General features: G+C 42.1%; 1 protein-coding gene across 1 annotated transcript; it reads left to right on the forward strand.

The window, feature by feature from the left end:
* The first annotated feature begins 3,946 nt into the window (after positions 1–3,946).
* Positions 3,947–16,622, forward strand: prox3 (prospero homeobox 3). Its single transcript, XM_080519332.1, has 7 exons — positions 3,947–4,223; positions 7,314–7,406; positions 8,018–9,876; positions 10,040–10,147; positions 12,362–12,474; positions 12,610–12,715; positions 15,670–16,622. Exons 3-7 carry the CDS (start codon positions 8,020–8,022, stop codon positions 15,841–15,843), a joined length of 2,358 nt encoding a protein of 785 aa, XP_080375458.1. The 5' UTR covers positions 3,947–4,223; positions 7,314–7,406; positions 8,018–8,019; the 3' UTR covers positions 15,844–16,622.
* The last annotated feature ends 2,070 nt before the right edge of the window (positions 16,623–18,692 follow it).

Raw genomic sequence — 18,692 nt, forward strand, 5'->3', positions numbered from 1 at the left:
TATTTGCACATGAAAGTAACTCTCAGCCATATTCTGGACATTCGTCTCAATTAGATGGCTGAGAGAAAAGCCAAAATAGTGTGAATGTGCTTTTTAAATCAAAAGGGAAGTCGCTTCAACAGTGTAAAAGTTTAAACATATGTTGCTTTGATCACAAATTGTTCTAATTATCATCCAGTTTTTACAGTTGCAATTTCCAAACGTGTAGTACATATAGTAAAAAAAAAGTGTGTATTGTACATTATAACACTTCTTGACAAATGACCAATGAAACACTGGAAACCGTGACCGAGCCGAATCAAGAATAAAGATTTATGATGCATTTCACATCGTGCTGATTACGAAACTTTCTTTTTTGGGGGGGAAATAACGCAAATCTTCAAAAGTTAAAATGGTCTGATTACTGAAGCTTTGTGTGTCACTTGAGGTCATGTTTGTGTTTACACTCACCTGATTTCAGACGTCCAACAAAAAAACCCTGTAAGAAAACAAGAATATGTCGATATGTCAAGTTGTTTCTTGGTTCTAAGACTTTTTTTTCCCCTTCATCAAAAGGCAAACTAGTTCTCCCCATCACAGCACTTCAAGCTTCAATAACAAAACTGGCTTTTAACATTGATGATCGTGTTGCAGAAGGATTTTATGTATATTTTGAGATTTTATAATGGAAGAATCCCATTGATCGTTTGCACACTTAAAGGTTATTTACCGCACTTTTCTTCTTCTATTGAAAGTCTTTGCTGCACTTGCATCGACTAAATCCTTCACAGGCAGTGAATTCTTACTGGGTTTTGTCATTGAAATTTGCCTGATGTTTAAAAAAAAAAAAAAACCTTCTATGTGTGATAACCAAACCGAGTGAAATGAGACTAAACCACAGCAGAAGTCTGATCGTCCTCTGTCAGTTTCCCACTTCGGTTGGCCTCTTTGACACTGAAAATGCTCATTTGACCTCCTGTTAATACAAAAGTATTGATTAATGCAGCTTTAATTGGGGGTTTTAAACCTCTCTTCCTTGCACTCCTGCCTCCCCCCCTCCCACTCTCTCTCCCTCCCTCCCCCTGCACCACTCTCCCTCTCATAAGTGAATCAATGAACATACACTTTATGCCATTTATTGATCCTTTCATATCTATCTGTCCTCACCCCCCTCCTGTTCTTTCCCTCTCTCCGCTCCTCTGTTTCACACCCAACTCTTTCTCCCGTCCCTTTTTCTCACCCCCTCCGTCTCCCCTTTGAATTCATAATCTCTTTTCTCTCTCTTTCCCTCCCCTCTGTCAGTCCCTTCCTCTTTATATCTCTCGCTCTGGGATATCCTATTTATATGGCTGGCACCTTCATGCTTCCACTGAAGTGTGTGTACGTGTGTGTGTGTCTATGTGTGTGTGAGAGTGAGAGAGAGAGAGAGAGTGTTTGATGTTAGTCTAAGTGGTTAACATAATATAAGCCCTCGGAGAGATGACGTTCAGGCACTCACACACACACACGCACACACACAATTTTAGGCTTTTTGGTGGGCTTTTCTCCGAACAATTTGTGCTTTTTAGTATTCTCCAGCTTGTGCGGCGGATCCATGTATTATCTATCAATTGCATTCTCCCACTCTGCCACTCTGTCCAAATACATGCACACACCTTTGTTCCTCAACAGCCTTCCTCGAACGACAAAAAACCCAGTATTATCTTTTGTTATTTATTATTGCAGATGGAGCCATCATTTCGTGACCTTGCCGTCTCTTGTCCTCCTCCCTCCACGTATGTTTTTATTTATTCAGACCTCTTTCTCTCTCTCCTGCCCTCCACCCCTCTCTGCATGTTTATGTTTATTTAGAATCCTCTCTCTGTCTCTGTCTCTCCCCCTCTCTCTCTCTCTCTCTCGCTCTCTCACTCTCTATCTGCCCCCCCCCCTCACCACCCACCCTCCTTTCTCTCCCTCTGTACCCATGTGTCCAGCTTTTGTTACCAGCCTTGTTTCCATAACAACTGCGACCTTTCACTCAGTGCATAACCATTTTTAATCAGAAGTGGAGAAAGACCGAGATGAGATGAGACAGGGAGGCAGCGAGGGGTAGTTAAATGGGAAGAGGGAGCCAGTTACTCAGGTGATGCAGCAAATAACAAGAACGTCAACAACAAAGAAAACAAAGATTCTCACGGAGAGATAAGTGAATGAAGCCACTTGCTAAAATGGACGCTGGAAACTGGCCCCGGCCTCCTGCTGACATCATGTGAGCATGGATTTAAATTAAGCAACAGGTAACATCAGTGAGGCCAGTCAAGCGGGCATGTTTTCCTAAAAAATGAGGACGTCTCTGTGGTTAAAGCGAGAGAAAACGAGCTCTGAACGAACAAGAGAATGTTGTTTATGATCAATCATATAATGATCAGTTACATTCTTGTTGCTTGACACTTGTTTAAAAGAGTGAAACGATCCCTCCCCGGAGTTCGAGATGTTTTCCCGGTGTTTTTCTGGGTACACGTCCTCCAGTCCAGCAGCATGTTTGAGTCTAATTGCCTGAATGTATGTGTGACTTTCTGTCTTTCTGTTTGTCCTGTGGTGGACCGGTGACCTGTACATTGTGTACCCTGGCTTCAGCCACAGTCAGCTGACCAGCACATGCAGGAAATGACATGATTTGATGTACTGTTTTATTGTTTGGATCACTTCTCATGGTTTCTGATTACATTAATCCTGCTCTTTGTGACCGCTTATGTTAATTATTAAAAAAAATGCTAGTTTCTGCTATACCCCATATCTCCTAATGTCTTTGTTGCTTATATTTATATATGTTGTTGTTTCTTTATTATCATTCTGTCTTGTCACTACAATTGAACAACTTATCTTATTATCAAAGATTTAAGTAACTTGAGTAAAACGTAAACTGCGAAATCAATTATTTTAGCTTATCTAACTTAACTAATGATCATTTCTTCAAACAGAGAGGTTGCAAATTGTTGCAAACTGCTGCATTTGAGTTTCAACGCTGGATCCACAAAGAAAATTCCTGTGATCAGATAAAACTGTTAATGAATAACTGGGAGACCTTTTTGTGCTGAAAGTTGTAAACTTTTAAAAATGTGCTACTGGGAGACTCGGATTTAAATATTGTGACAGAAGTAATGAAATACTGCTCCTCAGCTGGGAATCAAATTTAAATATTTCAAATATCTTCTCAGCATTCTGTAAAAGTCTTTTGCTACCATTATGGAATTGTTTGCTTTCTTCTGTAACAGTTCCCAGAAATGACTGTGTTGTATTTGACACTATATAGATAAAGTTTAATTGAATTATTACTTTTAATTACTAATCAACCCTTCACAGGGCACTCACTGGAAAACATTGGACAAATAAAATGATAGAAACTATGATATGTAAGGATAAGACACCAATGTATATATATATATATTTTTTTGCACAATCAACTTTGCTGGATAGTGCAAAAGTGATGCAAGTAATTGCACTTTATGGTTGAAATAGTTGTTGAAACACACACACACACACACACACACACACACACACACACACACACACACACACACACACACACACACACACACACACACACACACACACACACACACACACACACACACACACACACACACCGGATACACTGTGACTTGTGATTAACTAATATTTATTTTGCAATGTGGAAGTTAAACCTGTGAGTTAATTTAAATTGAATTAATATGTTAATGCGTGTGTGTGTGTGTGTGTGTGTGTGTGTGTGTGTGCGTGTCACTGGGGGTCATGCCAACATGGGAGGGACCGGACCGTTAAGTGGACAGCTCTCCAGCCCGCCCGCCCACCGAGCTCCACTCCGCACCGGGAGCAGCGCGTCAGGTTGATGCCAGCCGCGGACAGATAGAGAGACAGATAGATAGACAGATAGATAGATGGACGGATAGATAGAAGAGGGAGGGGAGGGGGAGAAATAACTGCACGGTGACACACAACTAGAGTAAAGAGGAGGCGTTTGATGAGTGAGAGTACAACTGAGAGAGTTACCGAGAGAAGCAGCGGAGCCACGGAAACAGCCGGAACTCCGCCGCTTGGCTGGCTCCTCTCCGCCGCCGCTGATGTCCGAGGCCCGGCCGGTGCCTGCTGAAGAGACCCAGCCGAGACTCGGCGCTCGGACCGCGGCCGCTGGAGTGACGGACGACCGGGGGGAGGTGGGTGGAAAGAGTGGACAACGCTGGAGCGCGTCACGCTGTTAACTGAGAGTGAGTTCCTTTTTTTTCATTTTTTTTAAAATTCTTAAACTTCGCTCGTTTTCCCAGACTGCGCTCGTCTCTCTGCGTCCGTTCGTCTCCTCGTCCGTACTGCGACATTAGAACCACCGCTGCCAATTAGTCACAGGACGCGGCGGGGGCGCGCCCGTGCGTGCGTGCACGTACGCTCACTAGCGGTGGCGAACCTGACAGCGCGTGCGCGTGGACTCCCGATCGCGTGGCAGAACCGGCAGATGTTGCCACGCGCGGGCATTAAACATTATTATGGATTATTCAAAGTGACGTTATATTACACTATGCATGTGATAGATAGATAGATAGATAGATAGATAGATAGATAGATAGATAGATAGATAGATAGATAGATAGATAGATAGATAGATAGATAGATATTCCAATCCTCTGTATTTTACATATTGCTGAAACGTTCCTCTTTTGACATCCATAATACACATTTATATGCATCGTATATATAATAATCCACATATATGTGGGCCCCAAACATTATACTTGCTTGCATGTGCACATTAAATATATGCTGTGTCAACCTGTTGTCCTTTATATTCTTGTACTCTAAGGTAATGGTGTACAATTGTATAATGTAAAATAATGCAATATAGATCAGGGATGCCAATTTCATCTCAAGTGGGCTGTGCTGGCACCATAACCTACATCACAACTGTTTAGTTTTTTGTAAAGAAGTAAGAGAGCATTCTAAAAACATGAATATATATATATTTTTAGCATAACCTGAAAAAAATGTAAAAGACACTATAATTGGAATTTCAACATTGTGTCATTTTATGGTGAAAGCAACAGTGACATGTTTTTTTACTTTTATTTTGTTGCATCCAAATTGCAACTAATGATTTGTCTTGCCTTTAAAAAAAAAAAAAAGTCCTCAATAATCACTGAAAGATCTAAAATCCTATCTTCCACAGTGTTTCTCAGCGCACCCTATTCCTGCAGCTCACACTTCCACAAATTCACCACCACAGGATGGATTTGATCCTCGTGCTACACGATAGCTATAGCTTAACCTGCTGTACCCTTCAGCACTGCTTTAACTTAAATTACAAACCATTACTATTAGGGTTTTTTTTTTATAATAAAATAAAACTGATGTTTTCTGTTTAATGTTTAAACCTTGTAGGATCACCCTGCTGACTCCAGTTGAGCTTGTGTTTGACCTATTTTAGCCCACGGGCCTTAGGTTTGACACCACTAAAAGCATCAACAAGTATCAACAAGTAATTTGTCCTTTTTTTTTTTTTTCTTTTTCCAGATCCATTTATCTCCTTTTTAGTTCCCCCTGTGCGGAGGCAGCTCCAACAGTCCAACAGCACCATTCCTAAGCCTAATCTAGTGGTTAATAGCTTTCATTTTCATTGCTTGGTGTTCATATTTTGTGCAGCTTTCCGCTGGCTTTGAAAAGCTAATCTGTCCCTGATATAAGCGCATTGGTTGGCTTGCCATCTGGGCTGTATTATAGTAGAGAGGAGAGGGCATTTGAATAATTGATATTTAGCTATTTATAGGAGGATTATTCTCTTCATGTTGCCCCTGGGGGGGTGTATGCCCATATCTATCTATCTATCTATCTATCTATCTATCTATCTATCTATCTATCTATCTATCTATCTATCTATCTATCTATCTATCTATCTATCTATCTATCTATCTATCTATCTATCTATCTATCTATCTATCTATCTATCTATCTATCTATCTATCTATCTATCTATCTATCCATCTATCTGGCGGTCAAATGGCTTACATGATTGCTGTCCCGTGTGGATTTGTGCAATTATATATTTGTTTTCTACCTACTGTACAATATACCTCCGTCGGTTTGTCCTCACATCTGTCCATTTTATCATCTGTCCATCTTTCTGCTCGCTGAGCTCCAGTGTATCCATCTGAAGTGGATTAGGGGTGTTATCAAAGCTAAGTAGGACTACTGTTCACACACACCCTCCCATGTGCACACACTCCCCCCCCCACACACACACACTCACACACTTATGCACGCTCACTACACACACATACATGCAGATGCTCACTCGCGTTCGCACACGCGCATGCACGTACATATGTGCTGCTCTCTCACTCCATTTCACTCCACGAGGACCATTGACCATTGTTAGCCCTCTCTCAAGCCTCTTTCCCTTTTGTGTGAAAGTGTTTGCGTGCTTGTGTGTGCGTGCGTGTGTGTGTGTGTGTGTGTGTGTGTGTGTGTGTGTGTGTGTGTGTGTGTGTGTGTGCGTGTGCGTGTGTTTGACAGTAAACACTCTGATCAAACAGTGCTTAACAAGCTGCCTGAACTGATAACAGAGAGAGGAGGAAGAGAGGATGAGAGAGAAATGGAGAGGAAGGAAAAAGGGGGCATCGGGAGGGAGTGGAGGTTACACACAAAAAAAAGGGAACAGGCGTGTGAGGCTCTGATCTTTGATCTCAATCGAGAGACGGACTGTTATTCATGAGCTTCACATCTAAAAGTGTCAACTTTCCCAGCTTTTCCAGGTATTGTAAGGAGAACGTATAAATTATACACGGTGTTTTTAAACAACCAGAGGATTCCAGTAATCAGCTCTGTATTTTTTTTCTCCCCCTCTCAGTGTCGTTCATGCGCTTCATGCCAAGATCCACATCCAAACGCAATCGTGTTTTTTTTTTTTGGTTGTTTTTTTTTTTTTAACCCCCCTCCATTTCGTCATGATTTTTCTGCGACGATTGCGCTTTCTTAGACAGCGCTCATTCAAGAGCAACAGGAAAGACATCGCGAGGCGAGCAGGGGCGATGTGCGACAAAGATCATGAGCCAGATGTTAACCCAGGACTCGCGCTGCACGCCGCCCGGCACCGGCATCCTCTTTCTCCCCGTCGTTCAACACTGTGCTGCTGCACTTTACGACATATTTTAAAGCCGTGGGAGATAACATTATTATTTATAATTAGATTACTGTAATTGCCATCGATTTGCGATATTTTTTGAAAGAACTGCAGAAGTTAATAAATGAATGGTCACTCTGCTGTATGTAACGTCGTTATAACTGCCTGTTTTTTTTTTAATTTTTTTTAGCTCTATGCAAGGACTTTACTGCTCATTTCCATTGCTATCAAAGTGGAAGTGGCTGCGTCCTGTGATAGACCAGTGACCTGTTTTGCTGCCCAAGTAAGTCCACGTCACGTTACATCACTGTGGGCACCAGTTCTTTGTCTCGTTTCAGTCTAGTGTTACTTGTGAAGGCCACACAGAGGCATTGAGTATTGAAATCAGCTTCAATGGCCTCTCCATTCAACTTGCTAATAGCACAGATTTTCACAGTTGTACATCCGTCCCTGAGATTCATGTGAGGAGGTAATTATAATAATGTTCATTAGAAATTCATTGACATGAAAAATGAAGGTAGCTTCTCCCATCATCTTTTTTTTTTAAATATTCCAATATATTATTTAGACAGTTTTATTCTACTTTTTTTCCCCCAGTATTTCATTCATGGTGGCACCTAAGAACCACTGCATCTTTAAATGTCACAATGACAATAAAGACATTCTAATTCTGATTCTTTCTTTTTTTTTAAGTGATTTAATAAGGCCTTTAATTTGTGTACAGTAGATCCTTCTATTCAGTAACACTGCAACTGATATTATCTAGTATACATTTACAGTACTCCATAGACACTTTACCCATTTACTTCTTTGATATATTAGTTGGTGTGAACGTTCTTTCATACACAGCAAACGACACAACCTAATCCCCACCTTTTCTTTTTTTCTCGACAGCGATGGATTCGCCCACAGACCTTTTCGATGACTCCGCTGCCCAAATGCACACTTTTGCCTCTGCTCTAAACTCCACAGACCTCCCGGGAGTTCTTCCTCAGGGGAGCTCCGGCCGCCCCACTCCTCCCTTTCGGCCCCCCGGCTTCCCACTCATCCATCACCTCCTCCAGCCGGGCGGAGGTTCCCGGAGGATCGGAGGGCTGCTCAACGCAAACCTGAGCTCGCACAGACACCTGGAAGACGGGAACTTCGAGGCGGACGAAGGAGGCAGGGACGGGCATGGGGAGCAAAGGGTGGATGGAGAAGAGGAGGGCGCGATGGAGGGAGAGGACCTACTCGGGGTGAAGAAGAGGTGCAACGATGCCGCCCTCGCGTCCGAATGGAGTCAGGACATTTTAAAAGTGAAGAGGATGAAGCTGGAGAGCCGACAGAGGGACGGGGAGGCCGAGGAGGCAGGCAAGAGGCGGGAGGCCGGGAGGGAAGGGAGGAGGAGAGAGAGGGAGGAACTGAAGGAACAGCTGGAGGAGGCCAGGGAGAGACTGAAAGCGCTGCAGGAGAAGGTGTGGAAGGCTTTTGGGGAAAAGCACATAGCAGACGAGGAAAAGAAGAGGAAGCACAGTAACGGAGACGGTGGCAGAGGCGGTGGGGAGGAAGGAGACGTAGGGATGATGGAGGAGGAGGACATTGCTGAAGTGATGTATGACGAGGAGGACATCGACGGAAGGGAAATAGAAAAGGAGTCATTCTCCCTCCTGACTGCCTCGACTTTTGACAACTTCCAGAAACAGAAAGAGGAGGCGCAAAAAGACCGAGACAGGAGGATGGAGAGGGGTGGGAGAAGAGGAGGGCTGCACTTTGATGGCTTGATGGAGGGATCGGGGTTGTGGCTGGACTCCGGGGGGCTGGTGAGAGGAGACTGGGATGTGGGGTTGGAGGATGAGGGTGAGGAGGGGGGGCAGAAGTTTGCCCAGGCACTGAAGCTGGAGTTGGGCAGCGCCGTGGCCCGAGTCATCGACCGAGTCCTCCGCCTCTACACGGAGATGACAGATTTCACACCATCCTCCCCTTCCGAGGCCATATCCTTCCTCCCGCCCGATCCAGGAAACGACGGGGGGAAGGACAGGGGAGCGGTGTGGATGGGGCTGTTGACCAGAGGAAGGCAGGAGGAGACGGCGAGAGGCAAGGAGGAGAAAACCGGAGGGCAGGAGCGAGAGAGAGAGAAGCACAAGTTGACCAATGGCGGCGCCGTGCCTCCCGGACCGCCACACCGAGCCGACCCGTCTGACCTCTCAATGCCATTGACTGTCCAGAGGTCGCCCGACACACGGAAGGCCTACCAGCTCCTCGGCCCCCCTCTGTCCGCCCACCTCAACCCCTCTCACCCGAACCTCTCCCTGCATCACCCCTCTCTACCTCGTCCCCCGCCCCTCTCCCACCCGTCCCTTCTACCTCCGGCCTCACAAGCCAAGGACCCCTCCTCCTTTCACCAATCCTCCTCCTCCTCCTCGTCCTCCTCCTCCTCCTACCCCGCGCCCCCGCCCCCACCTCCGCCGCCACCCCCACCCCCGCCGCTCCCCCTCCCATTGCTCCACTACTCCATGCAGCAGCTCTTCTCGCGCTCGCTTCACCATCCCCAGCTCTCCCACCTCCCCCCGTCCCGCAAAGATTACCTGAACGCCGACCCCTTCCTGGAGTTCTCGTCTCACCCCTCCTTCCCCCCGCTGCCCCTGCTCGGCCACCTGGACCCGTCGCTCGCACGCCACGCGCACGGAGGCAGGGAGAGGGGGGTGAGGGGAGACGGCGGCATGCGAGGAGTCGGAGGGATGGATGGAGGAGAGCTCTACCTGACGGCTGGAGGGATATCCTTTTCTTGAGAATGGCAGACGGAGTTCGGTGTGTGTGTGTGTGTGTGTGTGTGTGTGTGTGTGTGTGTGTGTGTGTGTGTGTGTGTGTGTGTGTGTGTGTGTGTGTGTGTGTGTGTGTGTTTAAAAGGACACGTGTATCTCCTTGACTGTTGTTTACACCCAGGAGGGCTTGTCCCCATGTCATCTGAAGAAAGCCAAGCTCATGTTCTTCTACACACGCTACCCAAGCTCCAACACGCTGAAAACTTACTTCCCCGACGTCAAGGTGTGTGTACCTCATCACTGTCCTGCAACAAGTTATACACACATTAGGTTCATATTTTTTTTTAGTATAGTTATACCGTCTTCTCAAAGGTGTCAATGATTTTTCATTGTCGATTTAATTACTGACTCACAAATCACTTGGAACGATGACAATTTCCCAAACGTCTATTCAGTTATACGGAAATCCAATGAATTATGTAAATGAACCACGATGACATGATGATGGCTGATGATCTTTGACAACAGTAAACTGCTAAAAAAAATTAGCAGGACAAAGGGCAGACCTAATGCTTCTCTCACACCAAATATTTGCATAATTAATTCCACATTTCTTTTTAAAGGTTATTGATTACAAACAGATATTTGTGGGATGTCTGTACTTAGTTTAAATATAAATATATTTTATGAGGAATTTTCACTGAAGATATACGTATTTCAAAAACTTTAAATCCTCAAATTATTACACTAATACATTTTGTATTAACAGTCTTTGTTATTACAAGTCTTTTTGGTTTGAATATTGATTTATTTCAAATATATTTGATAATAAACGTCAATCACTTTGTGTATGTATGATTTTTTTTGCAAACATTATGCAAAGATATTAATTGAATGTGGCGTCTGAGGTGGAGAGATCATATTCATAATTATGCAGGAATTAAAACATGTATTAATTACAAGGCTGATACTGTTTACTGATATTCCTTGATAAGTCAAATTTAAGTTAATTAAACCGACTCATTCAACAGTTTTTCAATATGCTAAAAATCTTCTGCATTATATATTTAAAGGTCTATCAAAGACATCTCAGATATGAATGTCCACTGATTTATATATATTATGGAAAGAATAGGTCAACAATCCATGTTACAAAATTGAAAGCGAATATATTGAAATGATAAAAACAATGCCACTGTGGTGAAACTGAGTTTCCTGGTCCAGAGAAGGAAGACCAAGAGTTCCCTCTGCTGGAGAGGACACAATTCACTCTGAGCTTCACTCCTCTTAACATTTCCCGTGAGTTTCATTAGTAAACACATTACTCAAAAGGTCAGTGGCCCGTACGGGGATCGAACCCGCGACCTTGGCGTTATTAGCACCACGCTCTAACCAACTGAGCTAACCGGCCTTGAGTCTCTCGTGACCGTAGCAACAATTGTGGGCGGAGCTTATACCACAGCCTGATCTGCTTGTGAAATCTTTGAGATGAAGTTGCGTCCGGTTTAACACCCATGAGCGTAATTGTGGATGTCATAAAGCATCTGTATGTATTCAGAATATTCTGCTTTACTATGACAAGAAAGAAAGTGAAATTATTTAATCACAAACCTTCAAAACAAGGAATGTTTCTTTATGTCACATTCCAGCAAAGTCTGCCACTACCGTTATATTTCAAGCATTATAAGTAACATAATTTGATTACTCATAAATTTGGAGAGGTCTCACTACATGATTGTTCAAAAGGTGATTGGCCCGTACGGGGATCGAACCCGCGACCTTGGCGTTATTAGCACCACGCTCTAACCAACTGAGCTAACCGGCCATGCAAGGCTCAGTTGCAGGGCTCAATTTCGGATCTCATGGTCCCAAATTGTGGGTGGAACCTAAAGCCACAGCGTGCAAGTTCTTTGTGTCTTTCTTTCAGTAGTAATTTATTGATAATTGTCGAATTCACTCCTCATATTTGTAAAATGTATAGTGTTTATGTGTAATTCTATTATGTTGTAGGGCAGGTGGCTTTGTTTTGGTTTTAAGGCATTTATTTTAAATGTATCCATTTTGTACTGTTTGTTTGCATTTTTGTTTTGTTTTGCAGTCTACTTTAATGAACATGTTTTTCCTCTATGCTTAAGTGCAGGTGTGCTATTTCACAATTTTAATGGTTTCATACTTTTGTAAAATGTGGGAAATGGTACAAAATCTGCACACACACACACCAAGGTTCTTTTTCCTATTTTCTATTCTATTAGAATCAAATTCTCGTGGATCAAACTCACCATTATCAGCATCACTTGCATACGAACTGACCATCCTGGTCTTAGAAAAGTGAAAGATTTAGACTTTTCGTCTCGGTAGTACACAGCAATGTGGCCTGTCCATGATAAGACAAGCAGAAGCCTCTTTTTTGAGTCCAATTCGTATGTTATCATGACGACTTACTGAAATCTTCTCTCCCTCACCTGCTCCCGTCCTCCCCATCTTGTCCACCGTCCAGTTCAACCGCTGTGTGACCTCCCAGATGATTAAATGGTTCAGCAACTTCAGAGAGTTCTTCTACATCCAGATGGAGCGGTTTGCACGCCAGGCCGTCCGCGAGGCTCTCACCCGGTTCGTTTGCATCGGTCCAGCATTCGTGAATTCCTCCCTTGTTCTCCTGCAGTCAAACAAGATTCAAACCATAAACAAATTGTCACCGTTGTATATTATTATGATTAAAATGGTGCTTTTGTGTGTGTAACCCAGGGATGGTGCGCCTCGTCTGAACCGCGAGAGTCAACTGCGAGTGGGTCGTGATACAGAGCTTTACCGCATACTGAACATGCACTACAACAAAAGTAACATCTACCAGGTGAGAAGATGTATGTCGCTGTTGTTTTTAACTGCACATGCACCGTGATTACATGCATGTGTCTGTCATCAATAATGTGTAATGCAGGGAATGATCTTAATAATACACCAGAGTTTTCTTCATTCTCACGATTTATACATTGCAGAATGGTATGGATGTAAATATAAGTTTTGATTACTCATCAAAATCAGTGTTAAATACCACATCAAGGCTTTCACAGGGAGTAAACACATTGTCTTAGGTCTATCTGTTCCAACAGTTTCCTGGATGGATGTTTTCTGTTCGTCAGAACTGGAGGATACGTTTTGAGGGTCACGCTGTGGTAATTAGATCACACAGTGACTAAAATTCTTCCAATGAAAAGCTTTAAGTCTATAACCCAAATAAGGATCTTCCTATAGAGTGAGCAATGCAATCATGGCTTTACTAATCTCATGGAAATCTAATTTTAACTAGAATTTCTTAGTAGTTTTGTCTGGAAGTTTCACAAAAAAATTATATTAGAAGTAATGCTCAAAGTTTAGACAGTATAGTGAAAATGATCATGGTAAATGGACATTAATAAATCTGTAGAATTACTCCTTACTATATTTTAGGTTATAATTACAGGAAAAGTAGCATTTATCTTTATATCCACAATATTTTTGTTCAACTTAATTTGCATTCTGCAGTGGCTATTATTAGTTGTAAAAGTTTAAAATAATGACCATCTTTTTGGCTGCTTTGTTTGTTATTGAACTTTTCAATTAAGACAAGAATTGCAATAAATTCAGATGATCTTGGAATTATTTACAATGGCAAGAGTTAACAATGAAGTGCCTCATTGTATTGAGATATTTACAGAGTTTTGGGTTAATCTTGGAGTGTTCAAAACTTGTTCAAACTAAACACATTACTCAAAAGGTGGCCCGTACAGGGATCGAGCCCGCGACCTTGGCGTTATTAGCACCACGCTCTAACCAACTGAGCTAACCGGCCATGCTTCATAGATCACCGGAAGTGACGTTCTCGACGGAGCTTACACCTCGATATCAAATCCGCTTGTAAAATCTTTCTAAAGAGATGAAGTTGTGTCCAGTTTTTAAAAAATGAGCGTAAGTGTGGATGTAATAACGTATTTGTGTAAATCCAAAGAATTTTGAAATACTATGATAAGAAAGAAAGTGAAATCATGTGATTGTTCAAAACTTAACTGGCCCGTACGGGGATCAAACCCGCGACCTTGGCGTTATTAGCACCACGCTCTAACCAACTGAGCTAACCGGCCATGGAAGACATGGTTTCGGATACGAAATTGTGGGCGGCGCATATACAAAGCTTTTTTACAGTAGTCATTTTTTGATAATTGGTGAATTCACTCCTCATATTTGTAAAATATGTGTAATTCTGTTATGTTGTTTGCAAAAGTATTTTGATTTGATCATTTAATCCCCTAAAGATGACCCCCCCCCCTTAATTTATATTCTTTAGAACCAAATTACAGAAAATAAAGACATAAATTCTCCCACGTGGTTGGCTGTAGCAGTAAGGCTAAGTTCTGATGTGTTGATTAGTTAAAAGCAGAAGTACAGACCCACTAAGAACACAGTGCGTATTGTAATGTGCCTCCAATGACGGCTACAAGTGATCCACTGTCACCAGTCATTGTTGATTCGCCAATTAAACCTGTGAGATCTCATTTCCTGTTGAAGTAATTTGTGTGAAAACGGCTCACGTCGCCGTTATTTCCAACAGAAGGGTCTGATTGGTGGAAAGACTTTCCAGGAGTGCTGATGCTCTGTATAAACAGCTCAGGGACGCCTCACAGCTGGTTTATTGTACCACAGCAGCTGATTCATTCTGCTTTATGGAGACAAAATTAAACAAATACATCTTAATTTTTCTTTTATTCCTGTCGATCTATGAATGGTGTTAGTGTAGCTGTCACATAAAAGCAACGTAACATTCGAGGTTGTGCTATTGTACTGATACTATTATTATTATTTTTTTAAATTTTATTTTAAAGCGTTTAATTCTCGGCCTGCAGCCTTGCGCCGACAGCCACAGCTGCGCCCATATTCTCGACAACAGCGGTCCCACTTGTGGAATAATACTTTATTATAAGCACGATTTGCAAGGATTTCTCTCTTTCAGTGTGACAGATATTTGAAAGTTTCTTTTCAAAAGCAACCCGAGCAAGGGGGCCGGTTTAATAATGACAAATACGCCAGTGAGTGGGTTTTCTCCATGAAAATACCCGATGGGTTGAGTTTATCTACTGGTGGTTGCAGTAAGAGTCTCCGACAAGCATTTTTATATGAAATTATGGACATTTCACTATATTCTTGCATGAAAACATAGTGCCATTTGGAATTCGCACTTGTTTTCACTGAAAGATGTTTAATGTATTGTGAGTTCTGTAACAGGACATGAAATTAAGTGTGAAATACGTTTGCCCTTTAAAATGAGCCTCATAGGGTTTCGCGCTTTGAAACACAAAATAAAAGCTGTATCTTATGTTGCATTTATGAAATTTCAATTGCAATTTGGAGTAGTAAACATTTAGAGACAATTCCATATGTTTTTGTACCTTATTTTAGTGGTTTCATCCTGATTTTCGTGCCTTCTTCAGACAATTTTCACATTAAAGAATACAATGCAATACAATACAATAGAAAGAAATACTGTATTCATCACAAAGAGAAATTAATTTAAGCATTGCTCCAGACAGTAAGAAAGGAAGTCGAATATCAAATAAGACATGATGAAAATGTAATGAGTGATTTTATATATTACTATATTGCCTCATTGCCACAAAAAGGAAGGGCATTTTCACCATTCCATCCCTTTTCGAAGCGTCTTTTTCCCTTTTAGAAAGTTAGTTGGTTTGACACCATCAACCTTGAACGTTCCAACATTTCATGCAGCCCTTCAGCCAACACTTCACGTGCTTTCGTTTCTATTTGTGCGCGCAGGTTCCCGAGAGGTTCATCGAGGTGTCCGAAGTGGCTCTCAGAGAGTTTTACTCAGCCATTTGGACTGGGAGAGACAGCGACCCCTGCTGGAAGAAAGGGATCTATAAAATCATCTGCAAACTGGACAGTCCTCTCCCGGACGCGTTCAGGCTGCCCGGCTGTCCGGTGGGCTGAGGGTTTCATGCGCACAGAGGCACAAACCCGAATTCTATTGTACTTTGAAGGTGAAACCGTTCAGAGACTGAAAACAGAGAAATAAACAAAACAAAAAAAACAACAACCCCCGCCCCCCCCCCAAACTATTGGAATGATTTTGCCTCACATACATGCCCAAATCAACACAGGCTCAACAACACACAGTGCTGCAGTGAGAGTCTTGTGACTGCACTTATGGAGGAACGTGACTATTGAATCTAAACGGACAGGACAGGAATTCTGTGTAAAAACATTCCTCAGCAGTCATCTGACCTGTGCAAACGCTCTGCTTCAACACGAGTTGGACAAAAAAAAACAACCAACAACTAGGAGGCGAATATGAGCTGCCGGGCCGGGATGGACTGTTTAAATCACAACAACGTCATGCAATTATATACAGAATTCTGTGCTGACAAGGAGGTGGAGGCATTTTTTAAATTTTTTATTTTGCATAAAGGGAATCGAGCTCACGTTCATACGTCACGCAGCAACTTCCAATCTGATAAACTCAAATATTTCTCATACTTTCAGACAAAGAGCCTACAACTTTGCAACATACCACATTTTTTTCGGAAGTAGATTATTGACCTCAGTGGGGACGATTAATCTGACTTCAACACGCTGGTTTAGCTTCGCTTCCATTAACGCCTGGGAGCTTTATTCTTTTTCTGGTTGTCTTTTCTTTTTTTTTTTTACTATCAAAGTGTGTGTAATTTGACATCAGCCTCACAATCTCGCTGGCAGCAGTTGACCATATAGTGAAATCTATAGACACATTATATATATATATATATATATGTATATATATATATATAAGCATTGACTTGGGATGCAAACTGGAGAACAAAAGCACAATAAATCAGATTTAATCATGGCTGGTTTTTTTTTTAGAAATCACCCTTTTTTGTTGTTGATGTTGATGTTGTTGTTATTGTTGTTGTTGCCTTGTGTGTGGTGACATCTTTTAACTGCTATCCAACATCAGGATCAAGTCGGGCTGGTTCACATGTTAATAAGTAATGTTGCACAATGCATTTATTAGTTCAACTGTAAGATTTCAAAAGATATGAACAGGCCCTTGTTTTCCGAGCTCTTGCTTGTACATCAACCTCTCTGTTTGGTATTTAAAGCTTTTTTGTACATGATGGCATCAAAATAATCAAAGTGTAATTATGATTCTCTCCGGAGGGACAATATAATGAATATACGATTAATGTTATGTTGTTTCTTGGGTGTTACTATTATTGTTGGAATATTAACTTTCTTTTTTTTTTTTTTTTTTTGGTATTCTTTTCATGTAACGCAGAACTTAATAGGCCACTTGCACAAATATATCAGTGTTTTCTGAACACAAAGGAGGAGACGTTCACCTGCTGTTATATCACCACTCTTCTATCGGTTCCAAACGGTGGGTTTCCTCAAATGACGACCCGCCGTCTATTTGTGACGTGTTTTAAGTGCATGTTTCCTAGATTTACATTTTGTATTGTACTCTTGTTACGTTTGATCTTACTGGCTTTCTCTTCTTTTCTTTTTTCTTTTTTTTATAGTGTACATATTGTATTCTTTACTGTAGATCCGTGCCTCATTCCAACTTTAACTGGATTTGTGATGTTTAAAAAAAAAAAAAAAAATGACCGGCGAAATTAAAGTGACACTGCTCCCGTAGCGTGACGCCTGAATATCTGCTCACGCACGCACACGCACACGCACACGCACACACACTAAAGATATATTTTAGGGTTTTCAAAAAGAAGCAACATTCAGCAAACACGCTGATAAGGCGTTTGATCTGAGACCATCATATCACATTATATTATCACGAGCTCTGCTTAGCGTCCATAAAAACACACGTGAAAAGTTGATTTGCATGTTTCTGGACGGTGGGAGGAAACCCATGTTTGTGTCACGGGAAACATGCAACACCCTCTAATAACCAATGGAGTCAAACTGCATGTCACCACAGCGAGACACAGACAATTTGATCTAATGGAAAGGGATGCGGGAAAAGGGGTTTTCTATCAACCAAACTACGGTTTACGACATTTGTTATTGATCACTGTTCCAAAGAAGATCCAGTGTAGTTAAAACGTCGCAGTTCCAAAGGGACCATGCGTGTTTACGTTTGACTGTATTCCACGTTCAGGATGGGTTTGTAAAGAAAGTACTGGTCGAATCACATCAAGCGAAAATAAAATGCTTTATTTAATTCAGTCTGATGGTATGTGGTGGTACATTTGGACGATCTAACAGCGCGTATCTGTCAGGAATAGTGAGCGCGTGTTTATGAATGAGTGCATTTGTAACTCCGGAGTAAATTTGACACATCTGGAAACTTTTCCACATGAGTACGAATGACAAGATCATATGACATAAGTCACAAGGTTTGATAGGCATGCTGGGAACGAAGGCACACACACACACACACACACACACACACACACACACACACACACACACACACACACACACACACACACACACACACACACACACACACGCACACACACACACACACAATGAAGATATTGTATATACAATTGAATATTTCCATAAAAGAAATGTGAATCAGTTTTACTAACCGTACTCTGTGTTTCCCTGCTGCTTCCCACAGCCCATGGCTATTTTTATTTATTTATTTGAATCTTTCTGGGTTATCTGATGAGAGCAGCTGCTGATCTGCCGATAACTGATTTGCGGACTGTGACGGACATGTACATCAGTCCTGCAGTGTGACACGCGAAAAACGATTCTTTATGCATTTCGAGGAGGTTGGCAGAAAAGTGGCGCGGCTCAAAAGAAGCAGAAAAGGTTTTGAAACTAGGCTC

This window comes from Blennius ocellaris (assembly GCF_963422515.1).
Source record: "Blennius ocellaris genome assembly, chromosome: 23".
NCBI lineage: Eukaryota > Metazoa > Chordata > Actinopteri > Blenniiformes > Blenniidae > Blennius > Blennius ocellaris.

Bases quoted from the DNA above. Each gene is read 5' to 3' on its own strand.
- prox3 (XM_080519332.1), top strand. From the start codon at position 8,020: ATGGATTCGCCCACAGACCTTTTCGATGACTCCGCTGCCCAAATGCAC. The intron at 9,877-10,039 runs ATATCCTTTTCT...ACTGTTGTTTAC, and splicing joins TCTACCTGACGGCTGGAGGG to ACCCAGGAGGGCTTGTCCCC. The intron at 12,475-12,609 runs GTTCGTTTGCAT...TGTGTAACCCAG, and splicing joins GTCCGCGAGGCTCTCACCCG to GGATGGTGCGCCTCGTCTGA.